The 27,600-nt window shown below is 38.0% G+C and overlaps 1 protein-coding gene across 1 annotated transcript; it reads right to left on the reverse strand.

Annotated features, from left to right (window-relative positions):
- Nucleotides 1-599: 599 nt before the first annotated feature.
- nipbla (NIPBL cohesin loading factor a) lies at nucleotides 600-27,493 on the reverse strand. Its single transcript, XM_055048943.1, has 49 exons — nucleotides 27,084-27,493; nucleotides 25,533-25,607; nucleotides 24,008-24,157; nucleotides 23,619-23,784; nucleotides 21,812-21,912; nucleotides 21,607-21,718; nucleotides 21,250-21,407; nucleotides 20,368-20,516; nucleotides 20,126-20,216; nucleotides 19,701-19,916; nucleotides 19,356-19,613; nucleotides 18,504-19,249; nucleotides 16,488-16,698; nucleotides 16,190-16,366; nucleotides 15,806-15,979; nucleotides 15,425-15,586; nucleotides 15,224-15,327; nucleotides 15,048-15,134; nucleotides 14,684-14,915; nucleotides 13,971-14,122; nucleotides 13,762-13,842; nucleotides 13,493-13,593; nucleotides 13,206-13,332; nucleotides 13,043-13,125; nucleotides 12,646-12,778; nucleotides 12,274-12,417; nucleotides 11,089-11,175; nucleotides 10,562-10,782; nucleotides 10,319-10,421; nucleotides 10,027-10,125; nucleotides 9,701-9,847; nucleotides 8,736-8,870; nucleotides 8,465-8,563; nucleotides 8,273-8,326; nucleotides 8,078-8,186; nucleotides 7,811-7,941; nucleotides 7,275-7,415; nucleotides 7,092-7,185; nucleotides 6,775-6,929; nucleotides 6,561-6,651; nucleotides 5,343-5,516; nucleotides 4,971-5,161; nucleotides 4,748-4,855; nucleotides 4,082-4,282; nucleotides 3,778-3,924; nucleotides 2,897-3,279; nucleotides 2,302-2,476; nucleotides 1,955-2,152; nucleotides 600-1,872 (listed from the first exon to the last, which is right to left on the reverse strand). The coding sequence occupies exons 3-49, from the start codon at nucleotides 24,069-24,071 to the stop codon at nucleotides 1,510-1,512; spliced, it is 7,635 nt and encodes a 2,544-aa protein (XP_054904918.1). The 5' UTR covers nucleotides 24,072-24,157; nucleotides 25,533-25,607; nucleotides 27,084-27,493; the 3' UTR covers nucleotides 600-1,509.
- Nucleotides 27,494-27,600: the final 107 nt, after the last annotated feature.

Genomic DNA, 27,600 nt, shown 5'->3' on the forward strand with positions numbered 1-27,600 from the left:
ATGACGTCACGCGTCTACGGCGTGCGCCTCGGTCCAAACATGCTTCTACGTATAATACGCCTTCCTGGTGAAACTGCTTAAAGGTACATTTTCAGCTGTATGACGGAAAACATCTGATTGCTTAACCTGCAATCAGGAGAATTTGCACCGACTCAGTTAAGTGCACAAGGCCAAATCACAAAATAAATTGACAGAGCACCATACTAAATTATTTAATGTGTAAGATTGTGATTACATGAACACAAAGTTTAATGGAATTGCCCCGCTTTGTTTTAAATACATTGCGAGATTTAAATAATTAGAGAAAATTTTATTTGATGCATGTATTTCAAATTTTATTTAAATTATTGGGTATATAAATATTTAACAACTTATTTATTGAACTGTGGCAGTTTTGTCCCTCTATATTGGAGAAACAAACACATTGTATCTTATTTGTTTTGGGTCTATGGACTTGAAAACCAATGCTCGGCATTACTGGTATATACTTACTGTCACATAGAAAAAGTTCACCCTAAGCATTTCAATGCAGTTACAACAACTCATTCATTATTTTTCATTTGTAAAATGAACTCATATTAACACTTTGAGCAGACAAGTGACAAAGAGAAGTAGAAAATTTATTGCAGTATTTGTTCCACCAAAAGGGTATGAATCCCCTTCCTCGTATTACTAGGGTGACCTAATACAACAAAATCTACATTTACAAAATATCCTCCTGTAATAGGCCACATATACTGCATGCGTAGTTCGAAATAGAATAAATTATATTCAGAGGACTCTGCCATTGTACAGCATGGACAAATAAACGTGAACAAAAATAAAAAATCTTATTTTCTTTTTTACTTTTTTTTTTTCCAAATATCTAAAAGCTAAAAGGAAAAACCCATCAGGGTGCTAGTCATATAATAAACTCCAAAAAACACTTTAATAAGAACATCAAAAAGACTAATTTCCAACATTCACTTAAGGTTTTATTCTTTTTTTTTTTTTTACAGCTTTTATTGTATTCAGAGATATAAACATTTTAGTTTTTGTCATGTTAAACTATGGTACAGTGGGAGTAGAAATGAACGACTAGAATCTGCTGCACAACAGCGAAGGAGCTCCCACAACAATGTTGACGAAACATTTCCCTCCAGGTCTCTTCTGATAGCCTTCTAAGGGATAATTTGGGTGAATTATTCCTTTAATGCCTTCAGGATTCTATCCTCTGAACATTTACACAAGCAAAACATGAACAGTCCCTAATATAAGTCTCGTGTTTTGTGTCATTTTTGCAAGAGTAAGTCATGTAAAAGAATGTAGTGTCAAATATTCTTGCCCTCTTGTGTTCTCTTACAAAAATGAGGAAGAGGGGCTAGGTAGGAATCCAGTGAAGTTTGGCTGTGTTGTTGGAGGTGACAGGTTGCGGAGGAGGAGCAGGGAAGGAGAGGATTTTCATAAAGTAGAAATGGAACAGGGGAACCGAAACAAACAAGAAAAAAAAAAATACAAATACAGGAGCCATTAGCTAGCCCCTCCCTCCCGTGCTGCATATAGTGAGCGTAAAGTCTGCACAACTTTGTTGCTCAGTTTGTGGTTGCTGGTCAAGGCAATCTTTTTGTAAATGATGTCCGACTCCTTGATAGTGTCCACCCAAGGCACCAGTTTACGGCCGTCCCTTTTCTTGGCCTCTGCCCAGGGCCCTGAGTAGGAGCCTGCCATCCAGTGGATGGTGTATCCGTTGGGAGTCTTTTGAGTGACTCGAGCTATTTGCGGTCGGTCCTTGTATTTGGGGCAACAGAGGGCGATCACATCCATAGCTTCCACCGTTTCACTCATTCGGCCTGGATCCGAGGGGTCGCCGGCTCGCCTTGACCTTCGAGAGGACTGCCAAGGGGAAGAAGTTTTAAAATGATTAGTTTCAGCTCAACAAGAGCTACTAAACATTGTGTGAATCTATCTGTCTCACCCCTGGGGTCCTTTCGTCAATATCACTATCGTCATCATCCGTCTCTGGTCCCGCTTGATTGCGGGGGCTGGGTCCCAACAAGGGCCCAGAGCCTCCCAACAGGGCGTTTATGGCTTTGTTTCTGATGTTGGCGCTGGCAGATGCCTCTCCTTCCTCATCTTCTTCATCTGGATCAAGGTGTTCCATCAGAACCTTGAACTGTGTGCAACAAAGAGACAATTATTTCCAAGACCAGCAACTTAGTAACATCTGGAAACTAGACACAGTTAGGGGATCCTGTCAAAGAAATTACAGCACATCGTTTTACAAGGATTGATCTGAAACATATCTGCCGCTTTATTACTTACGTCCAGATACTGTTTGACTATCCGCCTTTTTACATCTTCCGTCAACGTGGCGTTGCTCATGTTGTTGAAGATGAAGTCCAAGGTTTGTCTTGGGTGGAAGTTTACGTTGTTTTTCCTGTTCACTGCTTTATCATACACCTTAGCCGACTCCGTTGGAGAGTACTTCTGGATTTTACTGTTGAGAGACGGAGAGCATTTCTTACAGAAGCTGAGCGATTCTAACTTTTGCTGAATTACCCAAACATATAGCATGTGTTCTATTCTAGACTGCTGATGACAGAGTCACAAAATGAGTTCACAAATATGCCTGAAGATGGAACTCAACATTATGGTGATGGTAAACAGGCCCTCCAAACTAAAGGACTTCAACCTTATAAGAAAGTTGAATTATTATGCCAATAAACATTCTTCCATTGACTACTGAAAAAGCTAAAAAGTTTTTTTGATATTTTGTTGTTAAAATGTAAATGAAAAAGTCATTTTAACCCTTAGTATATATTTAAATATTTCTAAATCTATTATATCTTTTGACTACGTTAAACATGACACGGCTGAAAATTATGCAGCCTGAACATAATTTCTGACAGAATCTCACCTATCAGAAAATCCATACAGGTTCTTTAAATGCTGTTTGAGCACAAGGAGAAGCAAGATGCCCTGAACTGCATTGGCGAAGTCCAAGAGGCCGATGGGATTATCTGGCAGAAGCCTCATTACTTTTTCCACATCCTCAATATCCAAATCCTCAAAGTCGGATTCAGAACCGGAGCTGTCTGCGTTTTCAATGGGTCTTCTTGACTTCTTTGGCCGATGCACCACTTCGTCGTCATTGTCTTCGTTTTTGTCACTGTTGCAGTTTTCCTCTTCATCGCTTCTGGAAGAATCGCAGTTCATCTTTCCCTCTTCATCCTCACCATCAGACGTGTTTTTCCACACCTTTACTTTCTTTTCCTTCCGTCTTGGCTCCTTCAGTAGAAGCTGATAAGAAAAAAATACGAACATTTCAAGAAAACCTAAAACCACTAAAAAAAGATCTTGTTTTTTTTGTTTTGTTTGTGGGCTGTAACATAATTACTGGTCAAAATGAAAGCTGCAACGTAGAAATGCAGGGCTATTTAAAATATAAAATAAAGTTCAACATGAATGCATTATAGATATGTCTGCAGTGGGGAAACTTTAAACATGAAACTTGGAAAAAATGAAATAAGGAAGGTGAAAGGAAGGAATCGGAGGTGGGACATAGGACTAGGACAAAAAGAATATATAGGAAGGACATGAGGTTGTGGAACACAAGCAATTTGGAAAAGATGCAGAATTGTATTGAAATACAGAAGAAAAGACTGACCAGAGGACACTTTAGTATGGGATAAAGTGTCAAAGAGCAAATATTTTTTAAGACCTTTTTTCATACTTATGCAGACCAAGAAGACATTGAAATCTCTAGATTGTGGATGAACCTTGATCCTGTCAACTTACTTCTTTAAAGGTTTGCAACAAGTTGCTGCCAGAAACAGACAGTGTGATGTCTATGTGGTGCATGATGAAGAGCGGCTCCTCTTGGCTCTGGTATGGGAAACAAGCCAAGTTGTCGGCGATAAACAGCAGCATGTTTACTTCCGTCTTCTGCAGAACCGCATGAAAACAAGGACAAAGCAGATTTAGAGCCTCTAACACTGACAAACAACAACTCCTCCTTAAAATACATGATTACTTGGCAGGTGATTTATAAGAATATATCAATTTGCAAAAGGGTCTACAAAGAAGTAGTGGGTGGACTTACAGCACTGTCATCAAAGAGGTTCAGTAGTGAGATGAGGAAAGCTCTCCGATGTTGCCGGTTGCTCCGGATCATCGTGTAGAGGTGGGAGCAGAGAGCTGAGTGTGTCTCATCGTGCCTGAAGCCTCTTACAATGCTTTTACGAGAAGAATTAATGGCCTGCTGCAAACTGTACGACATTTTCATCCCTGCAACTGCCTTCATCTGTAATGTTAAAGTACAAAAAAAAAAAAAAAAAAAAGAGTTTAAGAGTAGGCAGAAATTTCAAACACTTGTTTGTTGTGGTCTAGCAAATCAGGCTGTATTTCTCTTATACAGCCGGATTGTAAATAAGAATCTGGCTGTATGGATTCCTTTTGTCTGTGTAGGAAAAAAAGGAAACATACGTGTAGATTATGTTGCAAAACGTTTCATACTGACAATTCTGGTCAATAAGCAACACGTAAAACAAACTATCAGTTACAAAAATATGTTTTCAAAGAGAAAGATTTGTTTTGTATCAGCATAAAAATGTATTTTTATATAAAAATATTTTTCAAAATGTTAATTGTTCCATTCGCAATATTTCAGACTTTGTCTAAGGAAGTCATTAAATAAAATTGGTCAGCTGTACTGTTGCTGTGTGTGCTTTTTTTAAATCAGGAAAAGAAAACAGTTTTAAGTCCTTACATGGATGAATCCGGTGTATTTCTTGTCAATCTCCACCAGCTGCTGGTCAGCTTTATTTCTCATGCTGGGCTCTGGGTCTGTTCCCATGGCAATGAGGTAGGGTACACACTGCAAGAACCAAGAAAAATAAAGTTGGTTGACGCAACAATGACTGTGACGTAGTTCTGATGGAGACAGTAGACAAAAGAATGTTTGTTATTGATTTAGATATTTGATATCTTACCTGTACAGGATGAATCAGACCCTGGTTGAGCGTAAGAGCGATGACATTGAGAGCAAAGTGCCGCACACTGGACTCTGTGTGAAAGAACGCCTCCAACACCTGTTTTAGATACAGCTGCATAATGGAGCTGCTCATCCCTGATGAAATGTCTCCCATCTCTTTCAGATCCTCCTGTTTGGACAGTTTCTTCCCTAAAAAGATACAAAAACATTAGCAATTTTCTCCAAGATGATCGTATAAAATGAGAGCTAATTGAAAAGCCCAGACCACTTTTTCATCACGTGGTCATACGCAAAACACTCTGTAAGAAGGTGCAATCCCAAAATGCTTTAAAAAAAAAAAGAAGTTATGTCACCAGAAAAATTAACTTACATTCTCGGTCTGCTTCCTGCATCCGCGAGTCTTCTTCTTGCAGGTACGTCTGCAGGTTTTTAAGGACCTGTATTTTGAGGTTGATGGAGGAGGAGGCGTCGGCCAGGATACCATTGTACAAGGATTTTACCTCAGGCACAAACATCTGGCTTGGATGCATAATAACAAGAAAACCTGCAAGAACACAGTGGTATATGACTGATTAGAAATGCCTACATAACCTCATTCTATCAATAAATGCAGACCATATCGACTAATACAATTGGTGGCTCCACCACATACATGTAAAAAGGAAGAAGGAAAATGGTCAGGGAGGTTGCCCCTGGCAACACTAAGGAGGCTGCAGAAATTTCTGGCAAGTCCTCCCTTTACATTTCAAGGCCTGTATTCTTTGTATGTATAAACTGAGTTTTTTTTTGAAGATTAAGAAAGGATTCAAGCTTGACTAAAAAAAAATAAAAAAATAAAAAACTTGCTGAGGATTGTTAGGTCTGATGAAACCAAACATTTTTTGTAGCATAATTCCAGTTGACAAGTTGAGGATCTGGGTTGCTTTCCTTCATAGTGCAGGTTTTATGTCAGGGTAAATTAAATTATGAATAGTTCCAAATCCCATTTAGCCGACAACTTTCAGGTCTCTACTATGACAAGAGAGATGAATCACTAACTGTGGACAAATAATGTAGACAGAATCTGATGGATCTGATAGTCATTACAAAGTCATAATGCATGTTGACAGACTCCTCACAAAGGAGGAACACTGTAAAGATCCTTACACTAATAAGGATCTTTATGAAACAACAAGGTTGTTGTCGCTGCTTCCCAACTAATTAAAAGTTTGATTTTCAGTTCAAGTCACCTGACATCTCAACTGAGATGTATAAACATTTGGAAGCCACTGACGTTTCGTCTGCAGGAGCAGAACAATATTCTGAAAACATTTTTCGACCAAACAACTTGGCTTGCTGTTAACGTAATATGTGTATCTGTGAATGAATAAGCCAGAAACACACTAAATATAAATATAACTTAGGCCACATGGAAATTTGTGGAAGTACTCCTGAAAAACCCACTCATATTTCTGTCTGATCTAAATTTATGCTAGATGTTAGTCTATGAACCCTTAAAAACACAGAAGAGCTTAGGAAAAAGGAGAAAGAAAAACACCTGCAAACTGGTCAGATATAGAAAGAATAAAAATAATGATAGTGACTTTACCTAACCCAATGATGGCTTTGGTCTTGACCACCTCATCGTCATGTTTGGTGAAGTACAGCAGGAGTTCAAGAACCTTCTCCTTGATAATGATCTGTGCACAGATCATTATCATTTAACATGTTAGCCAAACCTGAAGCTTCATAGCCTTAATATTGCTCAATTAAATCAAAACTCAAACTCAAAGCTTATAATGATGCTAAAGTTGTTGTCCCACCTTGGTGGTGCCCTTAAACTCCTCCAGATCGAAATCAAAATGTCGACCGAGGGCACCCACAGTGAAGAGCGATCGCAGCAGAAAAGGCTTGTTTGCTACTAATGTTGTGCTGTTGGGATCATCTTGATGCTGAATCTTGAATTTGTTAAGTGCACCTGAGGGGGGAAAAACATCACACAATTAAAAATAATAATAAAAAAGTTAGCGTTTTGTATTTTTTATGTGTAAATGAAAGACCACTCTTGTAAAAAGGCTACTTGATCACTCTCTTACACACCACATTTTATGATGGGCATTTTTAAGTAAATATATCTCACCATAAAATTTGTTAAAGCAAGACCACACAAACTTGTAGTTGTGTGTAACTTTGTTTACGACAGCTCCAAGACAACTCACACAGTGCTGGACCACCTGAAATAAGCAGAAATACCATTAAACTTGAACTGCAGCATTTCATCTTGTAAAACAAAGCAAGCTAGTGAAGAGGCACTGTCACACACCGTCATGCCGTATTTGATGATGAGCTTCATAAGGTCTTCTTCAATGGTGGCAAGAAAAGTTTCACTCGGGTGCTCCATTAAGGGGACCACTAGCTCCAAGATCTTCGCCACATTGCAGATAACCATGAAGTCATTGGCAGTCTGCAGGAAAAACAAGTGAGACATTTTACCGTGAGAACCTTTCATACTGGCCTCAAATAACTGTTCACAGAGGAGGCACCACTTCAGGACAAGTATGTTGCAGGTGCGTCTCAAAAAACATGGTGCAATAATAATAATAATAAAACCCCCAAAGTCACTGTCTCAGAAATTCTGACTACTGGTGATAGTAACCACTAACAACCTGGCAAGTGAACCAAATGTGTTGAAGAAATCACTGACTAAAGCTGTTGCTGTAATCACTTCAGCATAAATAAACTCCAACACACACATCTACTTTAGCCCAAAAATCACTGTAGTGTGTGGTATAGGTTCCAATATCTTATATATAGCACAATTAATTGTTGGTACAGTGGAAAACAAATAACGATACTTACATTACACTTTGTGGTCAGATAAGGTTGCATGGTCATGGCATGTTTGACCATGAGCTGCGCTCTGATTTTGCTGAACAAGTATAAGGTGGTGATGCATGCCACAAGCCGTGTTGAGTTTACTCCTTTGTTTTCTGCAGAAAAAGACAGGAAATAAATAAGAAAAACAAACACAGTCATTACTTTCATTTCTGAAAACAGCCAAATAAAATAAATCAAGTTCCTGTATAAAATAAACAATTTGAATTCTATAAGGAAAATCTTGCACACCTGCTAGAGACTCTTCATATTTAAGGATGTGCTCAACCAGATTGTCGACGAGTTGAACACAGGCCTTTTTAGCTGGTTTATATGAAGCATCCTCTTCAGATTTAAGAAGCTGGAAGGAAAAGACACAATGGTCAGTTTTACTAGACTTTGAATATCAATTACAAAAAGAATTCCATCCACGGAAATTAAACTCACATTCTGCAGAAGCTGCTCAAACCAGTCATAACCAGTGTCTTTACAAGCAGCAACCTAAAAGGATTAGAAATATAAAAAAAATATACAACTAAAATGTAACTAACTGAAACTAAAATGAGTAGAATACAGATAAAAGTCTTGAATATACAACATTCTATGATTACATACAAACCAAAAGGCAGCTAAACTTACAACATCAGTGATGTTGAGAATCTTTCTGGTCATGGTTTCCTTGTCATGTGCTGGAGTGGGAGTGAACCACAGCTTCTGGAACGTCTCATTCACCAGTTTCTGCACAGAAGTAGAGTTAAATATATTTCATGTTCTTAACAAATTATGATATTGTTAAAACAGACGATTCAAAGAAAAAAAACATCTAAATGTTGAAAGAATACATTTTTTTTTATTAAGAATAGAGGAAGAAAAAAGAAAGAAGAAAGACAAGATAAAAAGATGCAGGTACCTTGATGCCTTCTTCATCGTTGACCCTGCGGATCATCTTCACACACATCTCAGTGATCTTACTGAAGGTTGGTTGCTCCAGACAGATGTCTCTGAGAATCTTGATTACCCGCTTTCTTACACTGATACCGGTGTCCTGTACATCAAAAATGATTTATCATATTATAAAAGCAAATATATTTACTGTTCTGTAAAGCATTACACTAAAAACAAGCTGTTTCAAATTAAACAGATGCATAACGAGCAAGAGCACTGCTTCACCAACAGATGGCAGCATTAGACAGTAACAACAAGTGAACTTTGCATGAACTTCTTCACATTTCCATGACAACCAGCCTAACAATGTCCATATGTTCACTCGCCAGATGCAAAGTTCAAGACAAATTTTTTAATTCCTTTTCAGTACAGATGGTTTAAATAATACAAACCAAAAAAGAGAGGTTCTTTGCTAATCTTGTTGGTTCAAATCACTTCATTTTATTCACATAGCAAGAAATAGTTTGCATTAATGAACCATTTTGCAAGTGTCAGTTAACACCTGCAGTACTTATTCATGTAATTACTTTGAAATTTCTGACCAATAAGTTATTTTATGGGAACTTTTAAGAGTAAAAAGCAAATCTCACAAAAAATACAAGGAAAACTCCAAAGAAATGTGTATATACCAGAAATATCATCCCACTCATTAACCCATCTTAAAGGTCTACATTCAAATGATTACAGGTCAATGTTTAGCAAAATTAAAATGACAGATGTTGCAGACATGAACTATACCGTCAGTCTTATCTTCTCTTCAATCTAAACTCTCACCAATGATGTTACCAACATAAAAGAATGTACATATTTGGCCTGCAGGCAACAGTTGTTTAGACTCTATAACTTCTGTTCCTATATGTACTAACGGGTTCAGCAACTCCCAAAACTTTCTGGTCTATACAATCCTACATAATTGAACAGACAACTTACCAAAATCCTCTCTATGAGCATATCATAGTACTGCTCAGTGAGTTGGGGTCTGCTGAGCACAAACTTGCCCAGCAGCTCTACAGCTGCCTCTCTCACACTGGTGGAGTTATCCATCAAACGGCCATGAACGCCTCGCTGCATGTCAGACTACAAAAAAAAAAATAAAAAATTAAATGCACAAGTTTAGTAACTTAATAGGAATTGTTTCCAGTTATGATCAAATATAAATAAAAGGGTATGTTTACAATAAAAAACAAAAAATTAAAAATTGCACAAAATAGAACCATTGAGACATGTTCGTCACTAATATTCGTACGCTCACATACCCTAGCCAGAATGCTGGGGTCTACAGCCACAACCTCTGACAAACACTTCATGGCTTTAGTCCTCACAGCGATGGCACTTTCCCCAAGAACTCGCAAAATCTATTGAACAAGAAAATAAAGCATGAATAAATAACATACAACTTCGCATAGAAAAAAGTGTTTTATAGACTACTCTGAGGAAAAAAACAAACAAACAAAAAAAAAAAACTTGTCACCATTATGGATGATGATGACATGTTTCAACGACTAGCATTTACTTTAACAGAAAAGATGCTCAGATAACTCATCTTACCTGTGTTAAATAAATATCAAAGCTCTGGGCAAACGGCCTCATGGAGGCCAAATAACGCACGATTAGACAGGAGTCTTCATAGTCCACAGTGTCTGAGTTCATTCTGAGGAGAGAGAACAGACAAAACGTTATAATTAAATCATTCTAACAGTGTATCATATGATGGAAAAAAAATCAACAAGTCTATTAATGCACACATCAACAATCAGATTAGACAAAGACTTTACTATGTGAAATCCTTACTTCAGTGTGGTGAAATGGGCTGGTGTCGTCTTAATGATGTTACGCAGGAACTTTTTGCGTTTCTCTGCGCGCTGCATAATTTCACCAGTTGTTTCCAACTCCTTCGCATGCTGGGGTCCGTCTGATGAGTCCTCATCCTTCGGATTCTGGTTCCTCATGGACTTCTCAGCCTCGGTTGTGGCGTCACGGAACCACTGGGCAATGTAGAACTTTCTGGCAAACTATCACACAAACACTTAAGTTTTAGATTAGGCTCGTTTTGCAAAAAGCATTTTTCCTAAGACTGAGGTATTTATAAATTGTAATAATTCAAAATACAATGCGTAAAAATACAAATAATATATAATTAGCATAGCTTTCAGTACATTAAAAATCAGATGCATGTTGAACAAAACACAGCATGAACTAAGTAAAAGATTTGAGTGAGCATTCATTTAAAGAGAGATTTTTATATAGATTGCATTTAAAATAATGACATAAAAAATTGTTTTGATTGCAACACTTGAATAAGCCTGATGTTAACTCACCACCAGAGAAGGATCCGTCTCAGCATTTTCTTCCATATAGTCCAGTAAAGCTTTCTGCAGCTGCTGCGTCTCATCAGTCCCTGGAGACTAGACAGTAACAGTGACAGATTAGACTAAAATTCATCAAAAAAAAAAAAAAAGACATGATGTAAACAGCAATCAGTAAGCAATATCTTAACTACAGTAGATAACTCTCTTTGCAATTTTATTTGGTATTAATCCAGACTCAAAAACATTGATACATATTATTTAGAGGTATTTCATGAACCGTTAAACCGGCATCATGTGGTAATCCACAAAAGAAGTTTAGTATTATTTATTTACAAGGAAAATAGAAGGGTAGATGTAGTGCACCACTAACAATCTTCCCATCTGAGAATATGCACAACAAATTTCTTCATAATAACTGAAGCAGAAGTAATGCTGAGTAAAGTAACTCGTCATTTTCTCTTTACTGCACATTTCACACCAGAAGGTCATCAGTAGTGCATAATCTCCAACCTCTGCTGCCTATTGACATTATACTTACCTTCTTTGTTAATAACCATCTGATGCAGGTGGAGCAGGATTTTAAAAGCTCATGAAAAAGTTAATTAAAAAGCTGGCTTTTTTTTAAAGAGTGCAGCAGAAATCCAGTTTAGAACAGGGACAAACTCAGACTAGCTGCTTGCCGGTTTTATTTTACATTTATGCTATATGAAAATGCCAATCTGCTACAGGAAAGACTTTAATTGCTTACAATCTTCCAATAAGATTTCACTTTAAAATTCCAGGTGAAAAACAAAGCGACAGTCATAGTTCACATTAAAGCCAGATGCATGTAAAATCACTGACCACCTTTATGGCACATACCTCCAACTCTACAACAGCTCTGAGGTTGACCTCTGATGTTAAACATAAAAGTCTGCAGCAGATTTTTCATCGTACTTAATTCACAGAGGGAAGCTACATGAATTTTCCAACCACATCCACTACTAACCACTACACACCCATTTATAGGAAACATAATAATACATTTAGGTAGAGAAGACCTACTTTGTTTGTTATTATTTTAACTCAAGCACATAGGTGTAAGACTGTGAATCAAAATAACCAGCCACTGGTAATTACTATTTCAATAGGATTAATTATCAGTCAGTTTCAGTTTCATGGTTGAACACTGGATGCAATGTCAAAGTTTTCTACCTCTTGCAGGATCCGATCGATAGATCTCTGGTCCATCCTGCTAGTGACTGCGTCCTTCCTGAGTCTGGCAGCCACTGTGCCTAGGTAGTCCAGAGATGCTACTCTCAGAGCCATTTCTGTCTGCTTATTACTGAACTGGTGTACCTGATGGGGACAAAAACAGAGAAGTAGAAAAAAATACCTTAACAACAAAGCAATGCAAATTGCAATGATGACTTATTTACATGTGTGTGAAAAATTATTTCATTGCCACATGCAGGACAGCATGAGGGAGAATTTATTTTCAAAGGTACTAAGTGGTTTCAACCAATCTCACACTAGTACTAGTACAGATTTAAATATCTTCAGTTTGAAATAGTTCTCCACACTAACCAACAGTCTTCCAAGAAGACTGAGCAATAGCTCTGCTGCAGGCCACTCTGGTTTGTTTACAGTTGATAGCAGGTCCTGGACAAAGTTTTCAAATAACGGTCGGTAGTCTTCTTCACCCTGCTTGCTGCCACATCTGATACAAAAAATAACAAAGGCAAAGGATAAGAATAATTATTTACAAAAAGAACAGACCTGGAAAAGTTTATTCATAAAACAAAAGCCATTGAAAAATTAAATGTACTTCAGAAGGGGTGGTTAATTGCTTAATAAATGGTTAATGTAGTACCAGAAGCTTTAAAGATTCATCTAGTCACAATAATAATAATAATAATAAATAAATTGAACTTAAATATTTGTTGCGAAAGTGCAACATATAGGGTGGAAACAATCATTTTACTTTTTGAGGAAGACTGAAAGGAAGTTTTGCGCTGTCCGCATAGCCGTCTCATACGAATTGGTTATCAGGACGTCCTGATCCACCTTAAAACAAAAAAGATTAATAAGAAAATAAGTTTCCCACACCGATGGGAAGAGGGTTTTTGATCCGTTTACTCTCCCACCTTGTCGTACTCTTCAAAAACATCTTTGTCGGTAGGGAGATGGACCACACACTGGATCAGCTGCAGCACCAGAGCGGTCACCATCTGGATGTACATCGGTTCTCCATCCTGGTCTGAGCTGTTCAGTCTAGCAAAAAATAGACAGCACATTGAGTTGTCCGTCACCACGGACAATGAGCGATTCCAGATCTCAAAGAAAAAATTATACATTTCATTTTTGTTCCCCTTTGGTGCCTACAGCAGTTTATTTTCACATGTCAATAAGAACAGATGTCTAATCAAGCTACCTGAAATTCCTCAGGGAGCGCTTGCTGGTGGGTAACCTGGCCAAGGAAGTAAAAATCTCTTCCAAAATAAGCTGCCGATGCTTCTCATAACGTGAGAAAACCTGCAATACAAAGAAATGATTTACAAATCTCCGGTTTTGTAGAACGGTAGAAACAAAAATCAGACAATGTGGAAAAATAAATCAGATGTCAAATCTAACAATGAGGTACTTTTATGTATTATTTCAGATGACTCCAACAAATAATTTGTTTTTCCTTTAAAGACTCACCGCTGTCACAAGCTTAATGGCACACAACTGCAGCTCACTAACATTCTCCACAAAAAATGGAGTTATTCCCATAGAGGAAACCTGCAAGTAAAAAAAAAAAAAAAAAAAAGTCATTTAATGCAATTGATATCAAGCTAAACAGTAGATTCCAACATTCTAGTTTTTTTTTTTTTTTGCACACATATATGTATTTTTTTTTTTTTTTTTACCTGTAGGATGGTTGTGTCCGTAAGAAGCTGGATTTCTAGAAGCTCTGAAATATTGCTGACGATGTCACAGACCTTGTTGTACAACATCACAATTACACGTTGTTTGTGTGTTGAGCATTTGGCACGCTTTGCCTTGGAGCTCAGCATCCCACCTGGATGGGAAAAGAAAAATGTTTATTATCGACAAAGTCAAGTAAAATGTTTATTTTTCTATAATATATTCTTACGTGCACATAGGAAGACAGCTAGCAGTACCATAAAAAAACATTTGAATAAAATGTACGAATCCATAAACTGTCTGAATGACCACAGCATTCAGACCATCGTACAATTTCTGAGGTAAGTTTCCACAACTAGAACATTTTCAACAACAAGGGAACCTTTTTGGAGTGGTTTTTCTGCCACGTTTGCTTCCATGACAGGAAGCAGAGCCAAATCAGACAACTAACCTCACCTGAAAACAGCTGTTGAGTTGCACCATTACAGAAGCTTTGGAGTAACTTAACATAATTAATGTGCAATTGCTGTGGCAAAATAATTTTTACAGCTTTCCTGTCAAAAAATTTGATTAATCTTTGAAGCCAGTAAAGATAATTCATCATTTCTTTGCTTACACTTTGAAAAACCCAAATCATTTAGACAAACTTCAAATAGGCCACTCCATTATCAGACCTCTGCTTTAGAATCTGAGGGTGTTCTGTGACAATATTCACCTCCATGTGGGTCCACTCTGTAGACAGGATCGTACTGTGGATAAAGTGTGTTCTGAAGGTGAAACTTGGTATATTGTAGCACACGCTCAATAACATCCTCTATGTACACAGCCTTTGGCATGTGTGTTGAGGTCATGATGTTAAGTGCTGTCAAACAGGCGTCGGCGGACTTTGTGACTCTCTCCATTATCAAGTCTCTCCAGAGTCTTTCTTCACTTTCAGCATCGTGGTCCTGAGGAGAGAATTTTTTATTTTACAGAAAGCCTAATTATTCAACAACAAATTTTGTTGTCGATATTCTAATATTTTCTGTAGTCGCTCTTAACTTAGTCATAAAGCAGACAATTCGAGGGAAAGCACTCACATGGTTTAACAAGGTAGAGAGCTTGGCTCCATCCTGGATATTCTTTTCAAGGATGTTCAGAAGCTTCACCAATTTATCTGATGGGATCTACAGAAACAGAAAGGCCACTTAGACCAACGTCTGAAAAATCACACATAAATATGGGTCTCCATACAGATATTGCACATGTACTCTACCTTGCTGGTGATGCCCATAGCCTTAATTTTGGCAGACTCACTGCCAAGCTCATTCAGCTGGTGTTTACCAAGCAACAGTTCCTGAGGTATCTCATCATCATCTGCTGCTTAGAAAAACAAACAGGGAAAGAGGTTTGATCAAATTCAAAACTGAACTTAATTGTTTTTGCAAACACAATGCAAACTGATGCTGATAATTACCCATGGTAGTGAAGTCCACATCCTCCAGATTTTCTAGTATATTGTCAATGCTTGCCAAGAATCTCTTGAATGTGGATGAGTCCATTAGCTCTTCTTGGGTTAATTTAGGTTCGTATGCTTTTCGTTTCTTCTGCTTCTCTTTCATCTTCATTTTTCTGGCAACTGAATATGGAAAAATATATATATATATTTTAATATGTTAGCATTTTAACTTAACTTTCTATTTGCTTTCATAAAAAAATTAATAAAAAATAAATCTTTTCTGTGTAAGAAAAAGTTTATTTCAATGTCATCTATCAAAGCAGTTAGTATTAACTTTAAAAACCAAAATATGCAACACAGATCTTTAAAAAAAAAAATCTTTTAATGAATTTTTCATACTTTCACTCATGCTTGGTGGAGGCGAATCTTCCTCGGAGGAGTCGCGGTAGCGGCTGCCGGAGCCTCGCCGGCCTTCTCGGTTCCCACTCTTTCGGTGATCCCCGGAACCCCGTCGTTCCCTTTCTTCAAACTCCCAGGCTCTGTCTTTGTCTCTTTTGTGACGTTTCCTTGCTGCTGTAAAAAAACAAACATGACGTCATCATTGCAATTTTTCTAATATTAATGTGTTCTAAGCATGGCTTAGAGACTATTTGCAGCTATCAGAAGGATTTTCTAGAATAAAACACGATAGGAAGACAAGTTTATCAGCGTTTAACACTGATAATCTTTAATGATCGACTGAATAATACATCTTAATATTCCTTAAAAGAAAATTTTACTCACACTCTCCATTTGCGTCATAGTCTTCATCTGAGCTGACTTCAGCATATTTGGGCCTCTCGTTTACTGTACTTCGTTTCCTCTTGTTCATTTTTACCCTTTCATACATTGGCATGGTTGACTCAATTTCTTCCAGTAACTCTGGGGGAAGCTCCCTTAAAACTTCTGGGTCCATACCACCTAAATATGTGACAGTATTACCTTAAGTTAATAAATAACTTTAATGAGGAGTAGAAGAAAAGACAGCTAAAAACAAATGAAAACATTTAAAATAGTGCAAAATGTGTCTGCCGTTTCTTACTTTTGCCAGACTTTCCTGAGAACCGGTTCTTCCCAGACTTGCTGTGCCGAATGATTCTCTGAATCTGGTCGACTGAGAGCTTTTTTAACACCACAACAGGCTTGGGTCTCGTCTCAAAGTCCTTCACCGAACCTAGCCTCTCTAGTTTCACCTTAGGCTCTCTCCACATTTGACTTTCAGTTGATTCGCTGTTCTCCCGATCACGATTAATCTACAAGGAAGGAAAAAGAAAAAAAGAAAAAACATGAAAAAATGATGTCAAGTTTGAGTAACTTCAAAAATGCTTACATCATTTTAAGACAGCTGAATCTGACAAAATAAAAATAAAACAATGACAATGTTTGTGATTTTGATGTTAAGTCCCAGAAACTCAGGAGCAAATACATAAGGAAATATTCCACTTTCTCATGATTTAGGTTAAAGGTCAACACTGTGGGATAATGGCAGAAAATGATCCAACAGCAACAAAAAATCACTGTCACAAAACCCAAACAAAACAAGATATAGAAACTTGTCTTTTTTAATCTTTGATATCTTGTCTACTAAATTTAAACTGCTGACAAAAAGATGTGAAAATGAAAATGACTGAAGTTAACCTAGTCCAGTACACACAAAAAATGCTGTTCAGTCAAACATGCTTTGAATTCTGACTTTTTCAGAGATTATAGCAAGAAAAATGGTATAAAATACGCAACTGATATTTAAGGCTAAAAAAATGTAAAAGCAGGAGCTCAACAATAAATCAAACCATAATTATTAACCCAATATCAGTATCTGCAGCATTCACCAAGCATTCACCAAGGAGTGGTTGGTTTTTATATTTGAAATGTCCTGCATTCACACACTGCATGACAATGATGTGATCGCTCTGTCACAATGTTTGCAGTAGCCCTTCATATAAACTACATTCATGATTTTAGTAACACTGAAGCCAAAACTAACGGTACACTGTAGGAAATTTACAATGATGAAAAACAAAGAAAAGATGACCTCCTGATTAGCTGAATGAAAGCAGGCAAATACAGTTTTCCCTCATTCAAAAGACTAACGCAGATAGTCTTAGTTTGAATCAAAAGGAGGTGGTTCTGGCTCTGATTGGTTGTCTATTACTAAGCAGTGTGTTTCTGCAGATGGCAGTAGGACCACAGGAAAGAATGAGGCAGAGGATCTCAACTTTTTCACAGATTTGTCTCATCCTATTCTGTCATGACATATGCTACATTCACACTGCAGCCTCAAGTGACCTAAATCGAAAATGATCATTCAGGCTTGCAGTGTGAATATAAAAATAGTGACTGATATCAATGTTCGATATTAATATTGCTGTTAGATAACCAATATTTACCAGTATTATATACAGTTCTCCACCTTTTCAGCACATTGAAACAAAAATGTGCTTCTTTGCTTCAATTACACTCCCCACAATCTTGCACCGAATCTCTATCACTGTTACATGGCAAAACATGACTAAACTCCTTCCCATCTAAAAACAAATAGATAGAAGATGGAAATGCATATATATTTTTAATTATCACCCCCATTTTATTTATCGGACCAACACTTATGCCTTAAAAAATTACCAATATTGGTCAATATCGATGTTGGTGTCAATATATTGTGCATCCCTACCATATCCATTCATCTATATCAATAGGTAAGCGTTGACCAAGAGATTTTTGCTTTACAAGCCAGATTTCAGCAAACAGTTAGCCACAGTGGAAGATGTCCTTGATGTATTTGTGTTTTTATGTCCACCAACTACCTCTATCTGAATACAAACTTTAAAAAATATCTGAGTTAAACCAATGGGTAGGGCTGAGTTAATGTGTTAAAATTTAAAAACAAAAACCAGAATAAAAAAATTTGTAAAAAACCCAGAAGAAAAAAAAAAACTTAAAATGGGAAAACAAAACTCAAGAGTGAGCAGGGGAATGATTTGGTTTTGTGAGAATGCAGGCAGTGACAGCTGAATGATTGGTAGGTGGATATATATTTGGTTTGGTCAGCCCAGATCACCTTGGGGATCTGGAAGTTCTTCAGTGCTCCGGTATGCCCTCCAAGGAGCTGAGCAGGGAAAGAATCTGGGATTTTAGCACCAGTGGAAGAAGAGGCCGCTTTGGATCCATCTTGTTTACCGCTGCTCCGACCGGGATCTCCAGCGGCCTGGAACCCAGACCGATCTCGATCACTCCTGGAGCGGGAATCAGGGGACCGCCTGTCTCTACTGCTGGTCTCACTCCGATGCCTCCTATCTCTGTCGGACTCGCGGTCCCGGTCTCGGCCGTGCTCCGCTCGGTTCGAGGGCTTTGGTAACTCTCCGCGTCTATCTGACGACTTCTCGTGGTGTCGGTGCTTGGATGACTCCCGACCTTCTCTCCTGCTGTCGTGTTTATCAACCCTGTTTTTGATGACCTCTGGTCGCCCGTCGGGTTTCAACCGCAAAGCTGTGTCAGAACCTTCCACTGCTGCTGGCCCGCTTGCTGGTTCTTCAGGCCAGCGTTGGGCTTCAAGGGCAGGAATAGGGGCAGCCAGACAGGGATCGAGCTGGCCATCAGCTTTCCCTGCCTGCTGGAGGTCGATGCTCACCATGAGGGGAGGGCGACTGGCACCGTTTCCAGCTGCAGTGGCCTCTTGTGGGGTCAGTTTGCCTGCATTGGCCCCTCCCGTGGATCCACTCCCTGGGGCACCAGTGGGGGCCCCTGGTCCTCCTGCTCCAGGCTCAAGAGGAAAGGAGTCCTGTTTTCTCTTCTTAAGGGGCTTGTCTGTACAAAGATAAATGTTTTTAAAAAATCAATACCAATTTGAATAAAAATGTATTTTTAATTAACAATATTGTGATATAAAAATGAAGACATCTTAAAAACACACCTTTGTCTTGAACTTCTTTTGAACACTTTTCACTGGCTGCCTCTCGTTCAATTCTTTCAATTTCAGCCAGAGCATCAAGCTCTGCCTCATCATAAGGTGAACTGGGGGGCTGAAGACCACCAACTCCACCAGTCTGTTGCAGGATCTGCTGCTGCTGCAGTCTGGCTGCCAAATTAGGCTGAAGAACTGGAACTTGCTGGAAACCCAGCTCTGCCTCAATATTGTCAGAGTTCTGATCCATGCCTGGCCCAGTATCGCCTGACAAATAAGTAAAACACACTGAGTTCAAACAAGCAAAAAAATAAAACAACAATATTCAAGTGCAGATTATTAGCAGACCAATACCTGATGGATCAGATTCACTTGACTTAACCCTGGAGAGCTTGAGGGTGAGTTTGGTCGAGTCCTTGTTAGGAGAGCTAACAATGTCATACATGTCTTTCTCCTCTTTCACTGTGGGAGTTTTCTTCCTCTGCTGAAGATGCTGCTTCTGGTCATGCCCGCCTTCCCTGGGCGACGACGCATAGGGAGGTGGCGACTGGAGAATCAGCGGTGGGCGAGCTACAAACGAGCAGCAACACATAGAAGCTCATTTTTGAAGAATGAAATCCACCTTCCATTCAATAAAAACAACATTCGCCAGTGCGAAACCTACGGAGGCTTAAGCCAATACACATTCATTAGATACTAATTGTGGAGTTTGACGCCGATTAATAAAGTAGTCAAAGTTCTAGGATTGTATTGCCTGTTTACTCTCCAAGAGCTCTTACGTTTGGGTGTTCCCTCACTTGATGTTGGAGAGCAGCCCGACTGTGGAGACCTCAGCTGGAAAGAAGGATTCCTCATGGCTGAATCACCTTCCTGCAAAACAACATTGAGTGGTCCATTTACATCAGACATCAGCTTAAAAGTTTTCAAAACGTGCAAATAATGTCAATATAAAGTGCAAATCTAAACAATTCAAATAAGTAAATTAAATCCACAATTAAGGAGTACAATTTGTCAGGCATACCTCATTTCCCAGTCGCTGCACAATATTCATGTAGTCATCCGTACCGTGTCTGTCTGAATGGTGATTGGGAGCATTGGATAGCTGCCCTGATACTTTGCCTTCTTGGATATTCCGTATCGCACCTGGCACCATTGGGCTTGCTACTGAAGCTGAATATATAAAGAACAAAAATTAGCACATTTCTATTTCCTGCATAATCTGTCACAGGATTAAATTTAGGATTATGACAAAATTATACATCTGGCGAATTTATTTGAGCATCAATATTTATTGTATGTCTGATTTTAATGTAAGAACAGATTTAATGAAATCGAGCAAAATGTCCAAGTCATTATAGTTGAAATAATTGTTCATCAGTCTTGAAATAGTAAAGTTCTCAAACAACATTTTAATGAATAAAATCCTACAATTAAAAAGGTAGAAAAGGTACTAAAATTATTTGACATAAATCACAGGAACAATCTAAAAGTTGTCTCAGGTTATGTAAATAAGTCTTAGATGTACATCATTAATGAGAAAATGTCCAAATTATGTTTCATACATATTTAATAAAACAGGAGTTTCTTTAAAAATTATTCATTTGAAAATGCATTTAAGTTTAGAATCTCTAACCAATGATGATGTTTGTCTGACGTAACTGACAAGATACTGAGATACAAAATTTTAAGTTTAAAAAGTTAAGTATTTAAAATCAAAATTTTGTTTCCCACATGTTTCAGATGGCCTAAGATAAAAAATATTTTAACAGTGACTGACATATTCAGTTTTGAAGTTTAAACAATTGTTCTCTTAATGACAAAATGCAAACAAGAATTTTTCACAAAATCAAATTTCCCCATTCCACTGTTCACATGTACGCACAATGACATGCAACATACTTACACATTTGTTGGTGTTGGTTGTAGCTGGGCGGCTGTTGATGAGGGTACTGCTGTATGTAACCCGGTGCAGGGCTCTGAGGAGTGTAGGGGCTGGGCACGGGACTGTTCTGCTGACCTATGTACCGACTACTGGAACCCGACTGCGGTCCCACAAACCGGCTGGATACAAGGAAGGGCAGCAGACAGAAAATTAGAAATAAAATAAAAAAAACAAAGAAGAATAGTCAAATTAATGAAACTAATTTTATGTGGCGTGCTATTTTGTATAGAGATTAAACAAAATGAAAGATAGTCCTTATAATGCTATCTTTCAAGACTGAACAGATAATGTCCAGGTTCATTTTACAATGAAACCCACCTTGATGGATTGGGAGAAATTGCAGCTGGTTGGAAGTTTGCAGACTGTGCAGGGCTGTGCATGGAGTTTGGGGTGATCTTAAAAGGTGGTACCATTGGTTGCTGCATAACATCTGTTTTTTTTTTTTAAAATTATAACATTGTTGTTAAAAACATGAGCAATAAAAATAACATTACATTACAATTTCATAATTTTTTTTCCATACTTTTCTCCCTGAAGATGCCAGGGTTCCTGGCCAGCATGGTCTGCAGCAACAGTGGTGCGTCTCCCTCTGGCTCATCGCTACCCAGGTTATCCTTCAGTTCTCTGAAATGTTGCATTAATATCAGACAAAGTTCATGTCAAACTGGCATGTGGAAAAATTAATTGTGACATGCAAAAAATTTTAATTGACTCCTCCCATATTTGAAAACAAAGTAAGGGATTTTTACCAAAAGTATTACACATTGTTAGGATTTGTTGTGTTGCTGAGTAACAAAATACACATTAGCATGACAAAGCGACAGAAACAAAGCCAAATATTTTCAATAAATCTTACTAAAATCTGGGACTGCCACATAGACTATAATATTCCACTAACGCTTTTAGTCAACTTTTTTTTATTCTTTTTTTTTTGCCTTCTTCCAACTTTAAAACAAAACAGGAATCATTTTTCTTAACACAAACATTAATTGTGGAATTTCTTCACATATTTGTTCAAGACAAAGAGCAGCACAAGGTAAGAGCAATGGAAAACACAGAGGAACCTTATGACTCATGAAGATGCTATTTAAAAGTAAACAAGTTTTGTATGCTGAATCGTACTTTTATTAAAAGTTTGCAGGAATATTTAGACAAGAATCCTAGACTGATCGACAATGTGTTCATGTGCTGATATTTATGAAATTGACAGTTACAACTGCATCCAACAATTACTGCTATTCTAAACTTAAACCTGTTTTTAAATGTGTTACATACAGTAGGTAAAAAAGACATTGACAAAATGTTACTTCAGCCCGTTTTAAACGCATTTAACTACACTGATAATATCAACATCACAATACATAACATTTAAACCAGACAAATTAATAAATAATCTCATGGCACAGAAATCTCACTTCATTATAGCATTTAAATAAAAAGGTTTAAAAACAAACTAATTTGGAGCTGCACTCATCAACGGCATAAGGTCTATTTTTGCTTGTTTCCAGGTCAGTCTCATCACATTTGACCTTCATTACATGCTGCATAGTCAAGATTTTTATTCTTTAACGCATAATAAGAACTTATTTGTATACATTTTTGTTCATCTGTACTATGGGCTTTATACTTTCGATCTATTTCAGACCTTACTGAGTCTTCAGTCTTGGTTTGCATTGTACGTATCATCAGGTAGTAATTGTCAGAGATGACTATTTACAAAAAGAAAATTTCATTTTGAAATTTTGAAAGAGAATTTGCCAATTCAATTAAATAATAATACAATATTGTTGTTAGTGTCTAATTTTAGATTGCAGCAAATCTAAAATTTCAATACCAATACCATATCTCTCCATTGTCTTTCTATGGACCTTTGGACAGAAGAAAACAAACATCTAAAAATGTATATACCTTTCTAGTCCTGTCCAAAGCTCTAGTTATTCCCTTTTAATGTTAATGGAAAACGTTGTATAAAAATGTAACACATTTAACCGTTGAATAGAAAACTAATTTTAACCACAGAGATACTGAAGGTTCTTATGCAAAATTTGCATCCTGCAAATTTAGCAGCAGTGAAGTCATTAGCATCTGCTTGTATCATCTCTGTTAAGTGTCACAACTCCATTGAAAATGAAATTGTTTCTTATATATATATATATTAATGCAGCATACAAACCAGAAGCAAAATCTAGTCTCATCCTGTCATGGCGTCTCAACTTTCAAGCTATTTTATTTAAATGTGAACCTCTCCCAGAAAATGGCTTCTTCAAGTTTTCATATCACTCTTTTTATTATGTAACAATATTAGAGGTCAAATAATTTGATACACTCACATGTGCTCTGTGGAGACCTGGTTAAGGCCATGGGCTAGTTGGGAGGCCAGATTCTCATCCCGACACCCAAGTAGACGGTTAACTTCCTCTGCTATCCTCGAATTGAACAAGAGGCTCTTAGTGGTGGTGGCAGGTAGAGGGGAAGGAAGCGGCAGCTGGTTCAACACTGAGAAGAGAGACAAAATTATTTCAAAGACAATACAAAGAGAGAAAAGGAATAAAGAGCCCTACAGGACATGCAGTTTTATGGAAGCAAAGTAGAGAAAAAAAGGGGTTAAAAAAAAGACAGCATAGAGCCAAAAACCGAAAACTTTGAAAACAGAAAACTTCATCCTCAAAAGGACGCACAAACTTTGACAGGAGTTTGGTATACAGTGTGGAGTACTTACAGTCTGTGAGGCTAGCGATCCCAGCAAGAGTGGTGATGGGAACATGGGGCATATCCCCATTCATGCTGAAGGTGAGGGCGGGGGAGTGTGTTGATACACAGGTATATCAGGGGGCCGACGGACAACACCCGTCCTCACATCTCCTGGCACCTTGAAGAGGACATGGTTAGAGTGAGAAATAGACAAAAACAGAAATCAGCAAGAAGCATTATTAGCAAAATAGAAATAGATTTCCAAAAGCAGTTAAATCAATTACCAATGTATTGTAAAGTAATGCCTGTCTGACCACAAATGTTATTTGTGGAATTAACCATTGACTGATAAAACATCTTTATGAATAGCGACGGTAGTAAATATTCTCTAAACTATAGAGGCCTGTTACTTTTTTAAAAAAAACAAAAACAACAGAGAACTAAATTTAGATTTGAAGCTTACAAAATAATCTGTAATGTAATATTTTACATTAAAAACATGTCTCTGTCTTGGAAAATACTTGTTTTTATTGTTGTTAGTTTCCATTCTGTAATTGTGATTTTGTCAGTATTTCCTGAGAAAATTAAAGTTGTTCTTCAAATCACTCATATTTTTGTTTGTGTGACTTAAGATGGAATTTTAGCCTAATTAGCGCAAAATTAGGCGAACAAACACAATATCCACACATTTTAATTGTTACCATAGAAAACCCACTCCATGTATGAAAAACAGATACAAACAAAACAGAAGCTAGTAAAACAGCACATTCTCACTTTAAAGGATGTAGCTTCTTGGTAGGTACAGAAGCACATAAGCGTTTTCACATATTATAATGTAATCTTCTGAAGGTTCACTGTGTTTTGGTAATAAGATAAGTTATGTGCAAACATGTCTTAATGATGACATGTCTTGTGACAAACAAAAAACAGCTGGTCACCATTTTTAATATCTAATTCGAGTTCTGTTGCAGACACAGAACTCAGATAGTCATATTTTTGCAGCTACTGAAAAAAAAAATATTTCAACCTTAATTAATAGCACGGTTTTATTCAATATGTTATATCTGGCTACATATGCTGTTATGAGAGTAAAATGACTTACTTTTGGCAATTTAAAATAGTTTCTCATTAGTGCAATGCATTCCTAAAACATTGCCTGCAGTACTAGACAAGAATCACAAAATGCATTGTTGGTATGCATTGCATAAATGCATGGTAATTATGCAGGAAATACATATTGTATTGAGCTGTTGTCTGCAATACTAAAATTTTGTACAGTTATAATGCCATAAGGAAACATCTGCAATATACTTTCTAAACCTAGCCTTAGGTAATTTATGTAAGAAGTAAGACAATGGAGGAAAAGCAATCACAAATTTGTGAATATTTAATGTATGCTTCAAAGGCTCTTGAGCTATTTACCATATTATGTATGATGCAAACATTTGCCTAATAAATGATTAAATAAATTACAAACTGGTATGTGCATTCATACTTCAGGCGGTCTCAATAATGACATGGCTGACATATCTGATACAACATGGCAATAATACCTTTTTAAAGAATCTCGTGCAGTCTCCGGTAGACTCACTGACATCTCAGATAAAATGTCCTGCACCTTCAGACTCCTAAACGGAAAGCATTTGTGTCAAGACTTTCATCCTCAAATTGCACTTCATTCTTCTCTGGAACAATTATATGCAACACAACAACATAGCCTGCACCACTTCACATGCACGTATTCTTTGCAATGACACCGTTTTTGCTGTCGTACAACCTTTGAGCCTGGAATGCAAAAACGTGCAGCGCTGTTAACCTCAATGTGGCACCTTATGTCAATAACTTCTGAGGAAAGTTTTACGTATAACTGAAGCCATATAAACCCATCAACGCCCCCAGACGGAGACGAACGTACGACTGAGATCACACACTTCAGTTTACTCGGAGCAGAGTCTCGCTGTGCATAAGCTAACTGTAACGGAGGGTCAACAGAGGGATGATGAGAACTGTACATTAGTAGGTGTAAGCGTTAGCATGCTCGGTCTGTGTGGTTTTCCCCTGCACGCAGGGGCTTGGCTCCAGGCTGACAGCTGTGAGACTGACAGGCAGGAGGCAGCACAAAGGAACAGATGCACTGTGATGGTGGCGGCGGCGGCAGCAGTAGGGAAGGGGTTGGCGGGGGGGGAGGGAGTCTGCATCCTCCAGAAGCAAACAGTTACAATTCGCCTCTTGCAAACTAAGTAGCTGAAAACCATGCTCTACAGTTTTCGCTCACAACAAAAACAAACTCCAACGGAAAAGCAGTCACAGCTTAGACAAAGTAGGCTGCACTCAGTAAAAACCTCCCCAATCAGACTCGTATCCAAAGCCACCACTACCATAGTAAAAGGGTTCAAAAGAAAACAACATCACAAAATGTAAAATGATTTGTGCTAACTTCAACCTCGCGTTAGCATCTATTTTAATATTTAGATTTATACTAAATAGTCCAACTAAAGCGCCATATAGTCCTATAAAAACGACCGTCGTTAAACTGCCGAGTTCTTGACTGTTTGGATCTTATACGCAAAGCCTGAAGCTACAGCAAAGCGGAAAAAAACACTATCTACGGCAGCAGTAATATCTGCTAAAAACAATTGTCGTATTTTATTACCTAGCTAGTTAGGCTAACTAGCTCTAACTGTTTTTATTTAGCTTCTAATGCTGTTTCTTATTTAAACAGAAGGAGAACCTGATTCTTAATATTACAAATATAAGGAAGCGCTGGTCGCGGGTTGTTGAATGTTGGCCTATTTACTCTAAGCTCGGAGGAAAAAAGTGATGGGTTTGAAAGTACATGTACAGGCAACTGTGGGGATTGCAATTCCGTGGCAACGGCCCAATCCTCGGGCTCGACAAATGACATCCAGTGAGGGCCGTGCGCCTCGGCAGAGCAAAAACACACCTAGCTAGCTTGGCTAGCTAGTTAGTAGCTTCCGTTACCTCCCGGTCAACGATTAACGACGCCGTAGGTGGTCTTGCAATACAACAATTAATAACATCATTTTAAATAATTGCAGTCCTTAAATGTTCTAAATAAGCACCAACTGCGCGCTAGCATTTACCTTCGGATGTTGCGTTCAAAGGGAGGGCAATGTTTTAGCTGGGTTTGTGTCCGTATCTCTAGCTCCCCCTTTCTTCTCTCTCGCGGCTCCTCCAGAAGGAACTCGACTGGCTCGCCAGCTAGCTGACGAGCTAGCCTGCTAGCTATCAACAATAATCCGGGTCGGACCGATTCGTTCTTCTTCCGTCAGTCGAGGGTGAATGTTTCAACGTATAATCATGGGGAAACATTCGTTCTTCGGAGTTTCAGTCGGTCTGTGCCGACGTAAACAAAGTTGGTAGCCAATTTCGACCGTAAATGAGAAAAATGACGATTTTTGCGATCATCCAGAGGCTCTCCTCTCGTAGAACAAAATGCCGACCGGAAGTTCTGTCGTCTGACTGACCAAAGATCTCAGGAGTGACTCCCTCCATCGGCGCCAAACAAAATGCCATGTAGCTTTACATACATCATCCGCTAGGAGGCACTGTAGGACAAGTTTGTCTTCCCTCAGTCAATGTATCTATTGACACTAATAA

This window comes from Poeciliopsis prolifica, unplaced genomic scaffold, assembly GCF_027474105.1.
Source record: "Poeciliopsis prolifica strain line A6 unplaced genomic scaffold, Auburn_PproV2 SCAFFOLD028, whole genome shotgun sequence".
NCBI lineage: Eukaryota > Metazoa > Chordata > Actinopteri > Cyprinodontiformes > Poeciliidae > Poeciliopsis > Poeciliopsis prolifica.